Below are 15,036 nucleotides of genomic sequence, written 5' to 3'. Positions count from 1 at the left end.
ACAGGAACCACCGTTGCAATGATCTATTCCAGAACCAGTGCTGCAGCCCTCCCCCCTCCAGAGATGGGATCAGATTCCAGAAAAGTCAGATCACCAATCCGGCGCCTAGTCTAAGGAACTTGCAGTTAGATCTGGGCCAGGATCGGCCAAAAAAAAAAAAAAAAAAAAAAAAAGACTAAGAAATTGGCACACGGGAGCCAAATGCGCTTGTCTCGGGACACAGCTCCCCTACACCGTGGGATGAAGGAAATGGGATCCTTTCTCGATGTGGAAAGAGAAGCGGGTGACTGAGCTACGGCCAGTAGATGGCGCAAGAACTCTTCCCTTGTACAGTGTTAACCCTTGAGTGGGGTGTGGCGCTGCCGAGTCCAGATGTATAGATACATACATTTTACGTTTTGAAAGAAACCTCCCATTTACATATTTGGGACTGATTCAGAATTAAGACAAATGAGTCTGTTCTAGATAACTACCACAGATAAAGTCGTTTAACAGTAGCACACATTAGCTGCAAAGCGGCTGGTGGGGGGGGGGGAGGGGGGGAGGATGAAAGGGCGAACTATTTAGGGGAAATGACTGGCTCCCTCTCCACCTCACCCCCGCCCTGGCCACGGATAAAATCGGTTCACAGAATCATAGAAACCTGATTACGGGTTTACACGTAGGCCTTTGAATATGTAAATGCATGCGTGCAAATAAATTCTCTGTAATCTTTTTCAATTAAATCACAGGATAATAAATGCGAGACGCCTGCCTGAAATATGCTGCAACTACAGTAGTAACACATGTCCCATTATAAGGACGTGGGCATCGATGGTGCCCGATTCATTATCAGCATGGTATCCCCAAAAGCAGCGCAGATCCTCCGATTAAAATATTCCTCTAACATGTTTCTGTGTTCGCAGGCTGCATCGGAGAGCTCCCTAACATAATATTTCTCTGGCTGCTTTTACAGGCGGAATTGATCTGTTCGGGGGGGATAAAAAAAAATAAATAAACCAAGCCCCTTAATTTCAAATATTGTGGGGAGTTTGTCAGAGAGCGGAGCTGGGCTTTAAGAAGCTCACTAGTGGTTTCTGGTGGTTGCTATAACGAGCTAGAATCGAGGTAGATTTTGGTGGAGGGGGGGAAAAAGCACAGGAAAAGACAGAATCCAGAGTAGCAGAGACTTTGTGCCCCCGTTGGAGAGATGGTTGAGTCCTCGTCAAGGTTGCTGTGGTATCCCAGAAACACCATTCACTCCGAGCTGTGACCGCGCACCACCAACAGCAACAACTCCACTGCGCCGGGCTGAGGAGCAGGAATTAGGAGCTCGCGAATAATATGAAAGGGATCCGCAAAGGGGAAAGCCGAGCAAAGGAATCCAAGCCCCGGGAGCCTGGCACGAGAAGATGCGCTAAATGTGGCCGCCTAGACTTCATCCTGATGAAGAAAATGGGGATTAAAAGTGGATTTACGTTTTGGAATCTCGTCTTTTTCCTGACGGTGTCTTGTGTGAAAGGTAGGTCTGCTTTCGGAGGGGGGGTCCCCTCTGCTTTGGATGGAGGTGAGCTGACTTGTCGCCGGGGGAGAAAGGCTGGTAGCTTACTTTGCAATTTGCTCCCATAAAATAATGATAATAATACTGAAGAAGGAGTTGATTCACAGCCCTCTCGCCGTCCCCCCACCCCAGATAGGAAATGCATTTTGCTTGCCAGATTTGGCGTTCAATGCAGTGATTGAGCTTGTGCTCAATAAATATTCTTGCAGTATGCTCAAACGAATACGTGAGTTGGTTCGTATAGCTTCTAACTAGTGGATATCCAGCAGAATTCCGCTGCAAGACTTTACTTGGTGGTGAGGATTACCTTGATTTCTAGTCAGCCCAGTGGGGTTTGATGCTTTGGCTAGAATACATATATTAAAGACACTCCTGCAAACGCTTTTTAACCCTTTCAGGTAGGAAAGTTACTGACATGCTAGGAATGTGCTGATGTTAATTGCATTAGGGCACAGGGGTCTTCCAAGCATCCCCTCACTAACATGAATGTCTGAATGCATATGTGAATTATTACTACGTGGGCTCTTATGCATTGACTGATAAATGCTAGGGGAGCTTCCCCCGGTAGAGGTCTGGCTTAAAATGAGGCTTTAAAAGGGTCTGAGATGCCACGAAGTGTAACCGATCCACCTTTGGGGATGAATGAAGGTAGGAGGAAAGTCATTAGCTGACGACCAAAAAGAAAATCCCCAGCAAGTCTCAGCGTTCAGACAGGTAGAGTGAGTGTCACATGCACAGACAAGGGGAGGGGGTGGGTGGGATGTAAAATGTATCCCTAAGCAAGAAAGCAAGGGACAGTCAGAATCCTTGGAAGAAAAGCTGTCCTCGGGGAGAAAATAGATCTCCCGGTCTGTTCCACAACTTCTCCTGCACCCTGCTGCCCATTAATTGCTGCAAAGAATACTCAGGAGGTGTTTATGACTCATGCCATCGTTTTTGAAAAATCACCTCCCCGTACTCATGGCAGCTCAAATAGCTGCGATGGATGTCGCTTTCAGTGAAGCTAGTTTCAAATCCCGGGTGTCTGTGTGTCGGGGGTGGGGGTGGAGGGTGGGTGGTGGTGGTGGTGGTGGGGGGGTGTTTTGGCCCAGGCGCGCCAAGGCTGTCAACACAAACTGGACGCTTCTTCCTTTGTAAAGGAGTGCCTCTCTGAACCGCAATCGGGCCGCGTCTCTATGAAACAGTTTATTGTCCAGCTTGCAGCTGGCTGTCCCCCCACAGAAGGCAGTCCATTTGCATTCAGTGGAAATGATAATTCATGTTTTGGGTGGAGGGAGCTTGGAGGGGTTACCTCTCATTCTATTAGGAGCAACGATGGGTGACATGTCTCGAATTTTAATTTACATCCCTAAATGCCAAGAAGTCGTCTCTGGAGTCTGTAGCAGCAACTGTCTTGTAATCCCAACCTGCTCCTTAAAGCTTGATCTCTCCCCCCCCCCACACACACACACACAACCCCCCACCCCAGCCTCAGCTTAGCTCCAAGGCAAAACGCTTGTCCTAAGCGGCGTAACTACAGTGCCTAGCGCACAAGAAGCGTCTCGGGTTGCTTACAATGGGTTCGTTTTCGTCGCCGGCTCGACGTGCGAGGAGCCTCACATTTAGGCTCAGTTCGCCTGCCCCTGGGAGTCGGTGGCTAATGGATGGCCCCGGGGCTGACTGCTAGACGCGCGCTCGGCGTGGGGGAGGCGCAGGGAGCCGGCAGCAGCTCCCGGCAGGAGAGATGTTGGGGAAGGCTCCTGCTGGAGGATGACCTGCTGGAGGGTTAAGTGCGAGTTTTCCTGTGGTACCTGTTGAGCCAAAACACATTCGAGGGGCAGGTGGGGGGAGGGAGTCTCCAAAGCCGGGAGAGCTCGCGGGCCTGCTGCACCCTGAGCCGCGCCGCCCGCGATTACAGCCGGGCTGCCCGCACCTACCGTATGTTCTGAATAAGACGCGCCGCTGAAAAAAAGGAAGGGCGCGTTAACTTGGTTTCATTGGGACCAGAAACGGGGACCCCACTCCTTTTACTCACAGCTCCTGGACTTTGGACCGAGACCACTGGTCTCCACTCGGTATATTCCAGTTTGAGGGACGTGGAGAGGAAAGAGTGTATCACGCTCTGCTTTGGTCCCGTTCAAAATCAATTTTTCACGGAACTTAAAAAAACATTTTAATGGTAATAGGGTTCTTCTTTGTCACTCCTCTGCCACTCGGAAGGTTCCTCCTATATTTTGCAAGTTGGAACGCGGTCTTCAAATTCTGAGGAGCAAACTTCCATGGGCTGTGGGCTTTAGATCCGTTCCCTGTCACCGGTGCATGGTGCCAATCTTAACCGTCGCTTATCCGCCTTTCCCCTCTTCTTATTTAATTTAATTTCACCTCAGTCTCGAGGTTTTCCTAAAACCGTGATTGCTGAAATTGCTTAAATGGTGTTTCCCCCCAATGTCTATGCCCGCTTTGTTTTCCACACTGTTTCTTCCGCGTTCTTGGGCCCAAAGGAAAGCTCAGAACGGGGCGTCGTTTTAAGGGCTTTGCAGGTCCTAATCGAGGTGAGCAGGAGTGTTCCGGGAAGTCCGAGGTGCGCGATTTTCTACGTAAACAGCTCAGGCCACAGAATTCCACCTCCGGCCCATACTTTTCTTCCCTTCACCATCTCACCTCCGCCGGCAACAGCAACGACAAAGAGGCTCAGGGGGAGGAAACGCCTCAGAGTAGAAGACAAAGTGGCCTCGGGTCGCAGGCCCCAACTGCTCCAATGGGGTCGAGATGACAGCCAACCTTCTCTGGCCATTTTATCTCCACGGTCAGCATCTCATAAAAAAGGTGGCGGAGGGAGGACACCAAATCGGGGTGAGGAGCTGCTTAGACCCGACACATGCTTATTTTGAGGACACACACACACACACACACACACACACACGCGCACACGCACGCGCGCGCCCTCGCGAGCGCGCGGGGCCGCGCAGGCAGGCAGAGGCTTTTGAAATGCAGCCTGCAGCGGCAGCGTGTCTGTTGAGGTCTCACTCACACGCAAACTGTGACTCTCCAAGTCGTGCTTAAACGTCCCGCCCACGTAAACAGACACTCGGGGGGTACTTTCCCACGCTCCATCTCGGGAGACCACACAGCCAGCGCGGGAGGTGCCATGCAAAGGGGACAGGAGCCCTGCGAAGGTACAGAAAGCCTTGACCTCGGTCGACAGGTGGGAGCCAGTGTGCGGCGTTCCGCACCCCGCATCCGCGACTGCTTCCAGGGGCTCCGGCAGGACCCTGGGCTTCGAGAAGGATCCACGTGTCTGCGTGCTCTGGGATTCCAAGGAGCTCCTACTCGCGCTCTTCTGGAAGAGTGGGTCTCACATCCTCTCGCCCGGCTAAAAAGGGGCGCGGGGTCCCCGCGGGAGGAGAGCTGCCAGCGAACCCTGACGCATCTTTCGCCTTAGCCAGGGTGGCCGCGCCCCGGAGGTCTCAGACCCCAGCGTGCCCTGGGGACTGAGAGCCTCACTCCTCGCCCTCGGGCCGCAGTCCGACCCTACAGAAAAATACCTGTCAGGTCAGAAGAGCTTGAGGGAGCTTTTCACCAGGGAATGGAGTGAGTTAAAGTCTTCACGAAACAGCAATGACAACAAACAAACAGACAAAATCCAAATAACCCCCCCACCCCCCCCACCCCCACGCCCCCCTTCATCGCTACCATCAAAACCCTTCCCCTGAGGTTAGCATGTTTGAGATCCCTGCTGGGAGATAAAATGGTGTGTTTGAGTCAGGGGTCCCGCTGCAGTTTGGACAGGTATCCTCCCGTCTTTTTCCTTTGGGAATACTTTTTGATTTCCTCTAGAAAGCCAGGCTCCATGAAATCTCAAAGAGCCACCCGAGGCTGAAACTGAGAGCCTGACTTGGCCTGGGCGCGTGCGTGTGTGTTTCTGGGAGGAGGGGATCCCCGTGGATGGACACCGAGGGGCCTTCGCGAAGCCTGCAGAGTGCAGGTGCCTGTCGGTGTGGGGGTCCGGGGCTGAAATGCGTGGCAGGTAACACGCGTTTCTGTTCCCGGGACTCTAGATGGTCGGTGGTGCGGTGGACACTGCCGCCGCGCTGTCCCGAGGGGGCACCGAGAAAAGTCCCTTTCCCCAAGCTGACCGCAGCGCTGCCCTCACTCAGACAACTGCTCCAGTGATGGGCACTCAGGGAGTTGGAAAAACTCACCGGGGAACAAGTAATTGGGATTGCTGTCCCTCTACGACCCCTTCTTCCCCACCCCAGCTCGGTCGCTGGGGAGAAAGAGAAGCAGCAGCCGGTCCCAGTGTTCAAGCGCCGCAAGGGCTTAGCTGGACCGTAGGGGAAGGGGCAGAAGAAATGAAGCAGCATGGGGTTAACCCATCACCCTGTGATCCTCCACCCGCGCTGCTGGAGTGGCCAGCTCAGGGTGGAAAGCCCGGACGCGCACAGGGATTGCAGCACATTGCAGAATAATAATGAAGCAGGACGACCAAAGAAAGAAAGATCGACCCAGGCATCAGACGAATTCCCTTCTCCCTGAACACGTCGCCTTCGGGGAGGCTTTGCACCACCAAGTTGCTAAGCCAACCCAATTTACCGCCCTGAAAAACCTTGAGCAGCTCCCAGAATTCTGAGCTGAACTTCTGGACAGTTACCTTGTCGAAATTGTTCTGAAATGTCATTTTGCAGCACTGTGTTTTCCTGAATCTTCTAGTGTTGGGGGATTGGGTGGGGGAGAGGGGAAGGCTGCATCAAGCCTGAGTAGGAAGACTGTGTGAGAAGAAATAATTAAGGAGCAGGGCTCAGCTCCTTGAAAACCTGATGCCAGCTTCCTTGAGATCCTTCAAGGAGAACAGGCATAGAATTACTCTAGGAGCATAGACTTAGTTGCAGTAGTTGTTGTTGCTCTTCATTATATTAATTAGCTTTGCTATTTGTGGGATAGCTGAATAGATTTTGGGTATATATGTCTTTTCCTTGAACACACAATCTGGTAACTAAGGAAACGGTGAAATAATAAAGCAACAGCAAATGGCATCTACACATGATTCTATATATAGTAAAACTCTATCACAAGTGAGCTCTTATAAAAGGAGAGGTAAAGCAATTAATAATGTCTTTGTACTTATGTGGGGACCCTCTACTGCAAAAATACTCGTTGAAGATCTCAAATTCAAATAACTGAAAGGGACTTAACTGAACTTCACTAATCTCCAAATACCCTCCTCCTTGTATACCAAAAGGTGACTTTCTTCTCAACATCAGGGTCTCCAGAAAGGGCTTCAATGTTTTGTCCAGTTTGTTAAAATGACTGTGAAACACCAACAACATGTCTACTAAGGAAGCTGTTACTTTGGGCAATATGACTATTTGAGAAAATAGGCCATTTTGTACTTCAAAGTCCAAAGTTTGAAAGATTAGAAGTAAAATGATTGCAAATTAAAGATTAGGAAAAAATGTGTGAGGTAGAAATCCAACTTAAGGTCCTATCTATCTATCTATCTATCTATCTATCTATCTATCTATCTTAAAACATAGCTTCTAAAACATTTCTACCTCTTTTGTCCATTCCATTTTCTCATAGGACAAAGGGGTATGTAGTTTAGGGATACAGTGGAAATTCTGATGGGGCTTTTGAATGAGTTCTGCTAAGGATGTTAGAACAGATGCTATTGTTACCAAATTCATCTTTTCCTTCTTAAACAGGTGAGTTCTTCAAGGTATTTTCCAAAGAGATCAATCTCCATCTCTGCAAGGTTTTCTCAGAGTTAGGCCCCTTTTAAGGCTCATTCTTACCAGGAATATCACATTTACAAATGTATTGAGAAAATTTCAACACCTTCTTGTATTCAGGATTTAGTGTTGATGGTCATCCTTCTGCCTCTCAAGCCTCCAATCTTGTAGCCATCACATGCATTTCATGCCATCAAACCCATTGTTAAGCTACTGCTTGGTGCTGCTTAAAGATTCCTAAGGATTGATATTTTCTATATAATCATGGCCTATTGACCACAAGCCCGTTTGAAATATCCTCTAGAAGGTCTACATTTTCAGCATTCATCTGCATCACACACCTTGTAATTGGACAAATAAGGATATCAATGGTAATCACGTGGTATTAGATATCACAATATTATTCAATCAGCTTTTAAATGCTAGCACTACAGTGATTTTCTAAGTGTTCCTGAACAAATAGCATCAACATTCTCTGTAAGCTTGTTAGCTTACATCTCAGGTGCCCAACCAAGGCTTACTGAATGCCCTGGTAGTCAGGCACAGACATTTGTGTTTTTAACATCCAGGTAATTCTGTTGTTTGATAATTCTCTAAAGTTTGAGAAATTCTCTAAGGTTTGAGAACCACTATAGCAAAGACTGAATTCTGGAGCTACTGAGATCCGAAGTCCAATCATGATTTTTGCCAGCAGTTATATCTGTACTAGCAACTCAGCTTTCCTAAACCCCAGTTCTATTATCTATTAAAAAACAAAACAAAACAAAACAAAACAAAACAAAACAAAAAGAGATGTAGAATATCAGTAGTCCGATAGGGAGAGGAAGATTATACATTTAACATATATATTGCCGGGTAGCTATCATCAGTATTATTCAAATGCATTTCCATCTGCAAAGTCAGTGTAAATTCCCACATACTACATCCCTAACTTGTAGCCCTAACTTGTCCATAGCAATAAATAAAAAATGTAGCAGCTTCTTACTAGCCATTATTTCACTTTGGCCATGTTCCCAGGCTATTATATATTGGAGAAATACTCTGAAACTTCTGCTTATCACACTTACATAGTTACTTCAGGTGCTGGCTCCATGCAGCAGGGCAGACCCATAGCTTAAAAATGTTACCCCTGCTGTCAGGCTAATTTCATCCACTACATTCCAACATTAATTTAATATCAATTGATTAAAATACTTACCGAATTTGTAATTCATCTTGTCACAAATTGTGATATTTACAGAACTCTGGGAGAGTTCTTAAATATTAGCTAGTTCACTGATCATGTTTTTTACAGGGAATGCACATGCCTAGAAAGGATAAGTGATTTTTACTAGGTTATAAAGTTCATTAGCTCCAGAACTGAGACAAGATCATTGGGCAGTCAAGTTCACATTCAACTCTCTTTCTATCATACCTTATCAGGCTTACTAGAGTTTAGTCAGATGACATCAATGAAGAGGGTCACAGAAGTTAATATATGAGTACCTATATATCAATTAGTATTATATAAAGTATTAGTGATTATATGTTTCATGGTAATTTTAAAAAATCATTAACCAGGGCAGCCCTGGTGGCGCATCGGTTTAACAACGCCTACAGCCCAGGGTGCCATCCTGGAGACCCAGGATTGAGTCCCACATTGGCTCCCTGCATGGAGCCTGCTTCTCCCTCTGTCTGTGTTTCTGCCTTTCTCTCTCACTCTGTGTCTCTCATGAATAAATAAATAAAATCTTAAAAATAAATCATTAACCACTAAAGTTTTGTAGAAGACAAAAAGAAATAGTTATGGAATGAAAATATTTTCTGAGGCTCATATAATATGTAACATCAAATAGTAACATCTTCAATAAAGTCTATGTATGTCTTATAAGTCAATAAAAATAAAATCAGTGTATTGAATTTTTTATGTCTCATAAAGAATTTTAAGGAATAGTATTTAAAATCAAATTCTCATTTACTTATTCTTACAATCTGGACATAATTTCTTATCTAAAAGCTTTTGAATCTAGAAAATCTGTTCTGAAATTGTTTTCTTCATGTTTTTATTATATTTAAGCCATATTAACATAAAATTTATGCAGTCCCTCTCATCTGCATTTGCAACTGTATATTTCTCTCACATGATCTATATAAGACAATGGTGTCATTCAAAACTCTACCATATAAATTATAGTACATTCTATAAATATTAATAGTGTAAGAACAACTGATAATGTTAGGGATTATATTCAATTTTAGTGATATGTGAAATATTTTAAAACTCTCTTTAAGATATGAGTAAAATCTCCAAAATTATGAATACTACTACATTTGAAAGGTTTAAATGTTCAGAAAGTGATTGAAATATACAAAAAGTAATCAGTGATTCTCTTAAAAGCTATATTTGTAATGTTCAAAACTATAAAGTCCTTCTTCCTTGATTTGTTTTATGTTAGCAGATTTTAAAGGGGTATTTATGATTATATAGTTTTAAATAATGAGGAAGTTTTTGAAACCTATGACAAGTTTAAAAATATACTTGGGTACCACTTTGAGAGGAAATTTGTAAATGGAAACAGACTCTGCAGAAATGGATTTATTAAATCTCAAATAACATTGGAAAATCCAGGACTACATTCTAGTTTTCCATTAAATAAGTCCATTAGGTTGACTCTAGAATGCTCAAAAGTGCTTCCTATAGGGGATATAGGATATTATTACATTTGGGGAAATAGTACCAGGGTAGAATTCTTTGTTATGTCTCTCTTTCTCTCTCTTTTAATGTAGAAATCTCATGCTAAGCTTTTTCTATAAAGTGTACGATTTACATCTTAAACAGTGGTTCTCTCCCTCATTTTCCTGTTTTGACTTCTAACAAGCATCTTGTGAGATGGCTGTTATCTCCTATATACAGATTATTATCTCCATTTACAAATTATCCACATTTTCTGAGGCCAGAGAGGTACAATGACTTTCCATGATCATAAGTTTAGTTAGTTGTTGAATGAAATCTGAAATTATAATAGATTCAGAAGCTCATAGACTTATTGAAAGTTGAAACTATAAGGGCCTAAGTTCCTAATTAAACTTGAGTTTCAAGAGAAAAACTGAGACCTTGAGAATTTAATTTAAAAGAAAGACTAAAATTAATTTTCAGTATATATATATATATGTATGTATAGAGTATGTAAATATATATATATAATATTACAGTAATTCATAAATTGTTTTATAATCTTCAACATTGTTTGCTCAAGTTGGCTGAAATTATTCTTCTAACAATCCTGTAGGACAAATGTAAAAGATATTTTTAGTCTTGTAAAGAATAGTAAGTGAAGTAAATGCACAGTAATGCATAAGTATGTCACTACAAGATATAAAATTATTTAGTGCATTAAGTATAAAACAGCAGGACCAAAATTTATAACCCTTAGATCCTAACCCAGTACTCTTGAGTAAAATGTAAAATTTATAAATGCATATGAATATAAGAACATCACAAATAAAATAATACTTGAATATAAAATGTTTTACCAATTGTATCATAGACCTTGGCAAATAAAGTTGTTCCATTTTCTACCTTAATTGTCCATTCAGTTCTATAGAATTTTAATAATGTGAAAGTTCTTATAACTAGTCTAGTGTCTAATAGTCAGGAAATGGGCATTAGATTTATTTGTGGGGGCAAAGGAATGTGCTTTAAAAACATCATATCCAAGCTGCATCCACATACTCTACTTCATTCCATAGCTGCATCCTAACTAAAAATATATGAATAGTGATGTAAAGAAGAGACAAGTCAGAAAAATGAAGTGACTCGGCAAGATTTAAAAGGTGCAAAATAGGGGATCCCTGGGTGGCTCAGCGGTTTAGCACCTGCCTTCGGCCCAGGGCATGATCCCAGAGTCCCAGGATAGAGTCCTGCATTAGGCTCCCTGCATGGAGTCGGCTTCTGTCTCTGCCTCTCTCCCTTTCTCTCTCTCTTTCATGAAATAAATAAATAAAATCTTTAAAACAACAACAACAAATAAAGGGTGCAAAATAGTCTTTAAATTTCCTGTCTAGTCTAAGTTTCTCTTAATTTTTGGGTACTGCTTTATGAACTACTTTATTTAGTCATAATTGGTTTATGGGAATAAACCTCCTTGAGAAGAGACTACTGTGCCTTACCCAAAATCATGACCAGACTCAAAATAGTATTTCCTGAAGTAGTCATGTAAGGAGACACAGTTACAGAAATGTAATAATATTGGTAAATGATAAACAACATTTAATTTAAAGATTAACCTAAACATTAAATGGAGGCATTGAAATATACACCATCATCTATAAAAGAAAAAAATGCACCTTTATATGTACTCAACTATACTTAAATATAAAAAAATAGTGTTACCTTTTCTTGTGAAGGTGATAAAATCTATTTTCATATATAACAAAAGCACTTTTGTCCTTTCTGAACTTTTGACTTTCCCGATATAAATCGACCTTTTTCTTACTTGCATTATTAAAATTTCATTTGTGAATATAATTTTAGAGATGTCATTTTAACCTACATTTTTTCTTTTAAACCTCAGATATCTTAAAAATGCCTTCATGTGGATTATTCATAGAATATACTTATTATGTTGGATACATTTTAATGAGACATTCTTATTTTAAATAATTTTGTATCTTACAATAGCTAGATGCAGATTTCTCCTAAGTTGGTAAAAGTCAGGCATAAAGGTACATCTAAAATCTGTCTCCTAGTCTATTTCCTACCATTTTGCATTCCAGAATTTTATTTAATGTTGGAAATTGACTATCAGCCAAATTCTCCATTTTAAAATTGATTCTAATAATTCACTTTATTGAAATTTTAAATTACATATCAGCATTTTTTTTTTATTTTGGTGATGGGAATGGGAAGCAGATTGATAATTGAATGCCTTTTCTTGAGCTTGTTAATATTCCCATTTATAGTTACTTAATAAAATTATCAGTTCTGTTTTATTGTTTTATATTATTCTAATTTCTCAGATATCTATTTTAGTTTTCTACAGGGACTTACCTTTTATTTTTTGTTTGTTTACATCATGAGAGTTGTCTGACTTGAAAGACATCTGAAGAAAAAATGTTGTTAATTTCATTTTCTCTTACAATACCAGATAAGTACCGGAGATTTACCTAGTCAATAATTTAAAAACATATTTTTAAGCTGTTTTTATTATGAGTGTGTTAATAGAAGCGAATATGAATCTAGTCTGTTGTTAAAAGGCTTTAACTTCAGGCAATCTGTAATTTTTAGAAACGGTTCTGTTTTCAATATATGAACCATTATTTTCATATATAGGAATGACTCTTTGAATCTGTTATTGGAGATGTAATTTGAATTTCCCCCAAATTTTGGTAATGAATTTATGCTGATCTATCTGCATGTTATAATATGGAGCTCTGTGTTGCTAAAAGCTGCATTTGCAAGATAACAGATCAAAGTTAGGGAAAACAGGTAGAATAAATACAAGGAAATATCCTAGAGATGAAACATGCTACCTTGGATTTATTGACTCCATGCTCTAAATGACTGAACTATGTAGTCTTGGCAAAATATTTACTCTGTTCACATATATAGAGAAACTCTGAGTTAAGGTTTTTTGGCTGATGTCTAAATCAAAACAGCTGAACTGATTCAAATGTTTTGTGTAAACAAATTTGCATCCATGCTGCTAATTTGTGTGCCAACTTCCAGCTTCATAGTTTCTAAGATGATGGAGATGATAAACTCTCTTAAATGAAGTTTGCAATAGAAATGTTGACAGGCCTATGATTACCTGTATTGAGTTCATGTCCAATGGTCTTTTCATGGCTTTTAAAGAAAAATTTTCATCTATAAATCCAACTAGTACTTGACTGCTCTTTTATCTGTTAAATCTTTTTAAAAGAGGTCAAAGAGAAAGTCTTAAAATCAATTTTCTAGCAAAGTGCCAGGAGATCTTTATTATCTGTGTTAGCTTGACAGTGTTCATTAATATATTAATAGATGAAAATCAGAAATGACATTTTGAACTTAATTCTTAAATATCACCAATGTGTAAGTCCTTAGAAATTAACCATTTTTCTATAATTTCAAGATTACTACTTATTTTTTACCTCTCATCTCGTAGATTATTGAATCTCTGTATTTTATAATTGTAATTTTATAATTCCTTCAAAAGCAAAATTCTCAAAGGCCTCAAAAGAAATTGGAAGATGTTAGACATATTAGGTTATATCTTGTGCTGTTTCATGTAAATATTACCTTAATTATTTCCATCCTTTTCTTTGGGCTAAAGTTTGATTTGGTTTAGTAAGCCTTTTGTTAGAATAGTATTATTTTGAATTAATACTGTGGTTTGACATGGTTTAAGTTAAGAGTTGTGAAAGACTATGGTTGGTAGATTTTATTTACACAAAATAATCAGTAGCTTATTTATCAGTTCTGGGACTCATTAACCCTTTCCCTCACCCATCAATCATTTATTGAGGGCCAATATGGATCAATATGTTTAGGAGATAAAGATGAAGATCTAGTCACTACTCTAAAACAATAACAGTATTTATTATTTATTTATTTATTTATTTATTTATTTATTTATTTATTTATTATTTTTAAGATTGTATTCATAGTGATGCAGAAAGGAGAGAGAGAGAGAGGCAGAGACACAGGCAGAGGGAGAAGCAGGCTCCATGCAGAGAGCCTGACGTGGGACTCGATCCCGGGACTCCAGGATCATGCCCTGGGCTGCAGGCGGCTCTAAACCGCTGCACCACCGGGGCTGCCCTAACAGTTTTTATTTTGAACTAGGTTTCTTGTGAATATAATAAATAGCAAAGCAATCCGGTTATTGTGGAATTGTGTGGTTTTTCAGTGGATTCTCTTATCATAAAATATCAATATAGCTTACACCACCTTTATTTCTGCATCTTGTGTTTTAAATCTTTATCCTATCAGAGAAAAGTGTTAACAGTCTACAAACATGGAGAAACTTTCCAATGCAATGTGTCATTTTGTGATCTAATGGAATTTTCCCTTGTAAATTTCAATTAAAAATGTTTATTGACTCCTATCTGTTCAGCCAACTGATATTAACTAGTTCATTGCATATTAATGAAGAGTTCTCATATATTTCTATAACAGTGCTTGTAAAAATATTTTGTTATCAGCAAATTGTGTTTCTTATCCATTTTTCCTGCCTCAAACTCACTAGCTTGCTAATGCTTTCAAATTTGAATTCAAATCTCTACCCTTTAGTTCACAAAAAATAAGTATTGAGCTAACCTCAACAATGCAAAGAAGAAAAACAAGTAATTAAATACAACGATAACAGATTCGGTCATAGTTTTCTATTCCTTATTTTTTGTCTTTATTGGAGAACTATAGAAGTAGATTGTGTTTTGCTTTGTTTTTAATTTGTGATTTAAAGAACAATAGAAGGATGTATGAATAGTTATAGGAAGAAATACTGGCATTGGGACAATGCCAATTTGCTACATAGGAGTTAAGTAAAATGATCTATCTTTACAAGGTTAGATCATTCTCTAAATTTGATCTTATATTTTACATTCTTTTCATCACCTCCAACCCCCGCATTCAAACTTTGATGAGTCATGTTATTTTAATATTTGTAAAAACATCCTGCTTCATGATTGTCATCTCCCTATCCTTTTTCACATTCCATAAAGCTCAGTTCTTGGTGATCTAATGGTGATTTGATGTGTAAGAAACCAAATTTAATGTTTAATACAATACATATTAAGGGTTTTTCTATTTCTAAGTTTCAGAATCTTGAC

The 15,036-nt window shown here is 40.6% G+C and overlaps 1 protein-coding gene across 2 annotated transcripts in view; it reads left to right on the top strand.

Annotated features, from left to right (window-relative positions):
* The first annotated feature begins 1,229 nt into the window (after positions 1 to 1,229).
* The window catches only part of CSMD3 (CUB and Sushi multiple domains 3), a 1,311,859-nt gene continuing 1,298,052 nt past the window's right edge, over positions 1,230 to 15,036 (top strand). For both annotated transcript variants that reach the window (XM_038555367.1, XM_038555366.1), the window contains exon 1: positions 1,230 to 1,501. In XM_038555367.1, coding sequence (XP_038411295.1) covers positions 1,324 to 1,501 — 178 coding nt within the window. In that variant the 5' untranslated portion in view covers positions 1,230 to 1,323. The remainder of the gene's footprint in view (positions 1,502 to 15,036) is intronic.

The sequence above is a fragment of the Canis lupus genome, chromosome 13 (genome assembly GCF_011100685.1).
Source record: "Canis lupus familiaris isolate Mischka breed German Shepherd chromosome 13, alternate assembly UU_Cfam_GSD_1.0, whole genome shotgun sequence".
Classification (NCBI taxonomy): Eukaryota; Metazoa; Chordata; class Mammalia; order Carnivora; family Canidae; genus Canis; species Canis lupus.
This window is presented reverse-complemented; position numbering and strand designations above follow the sequence as displayed.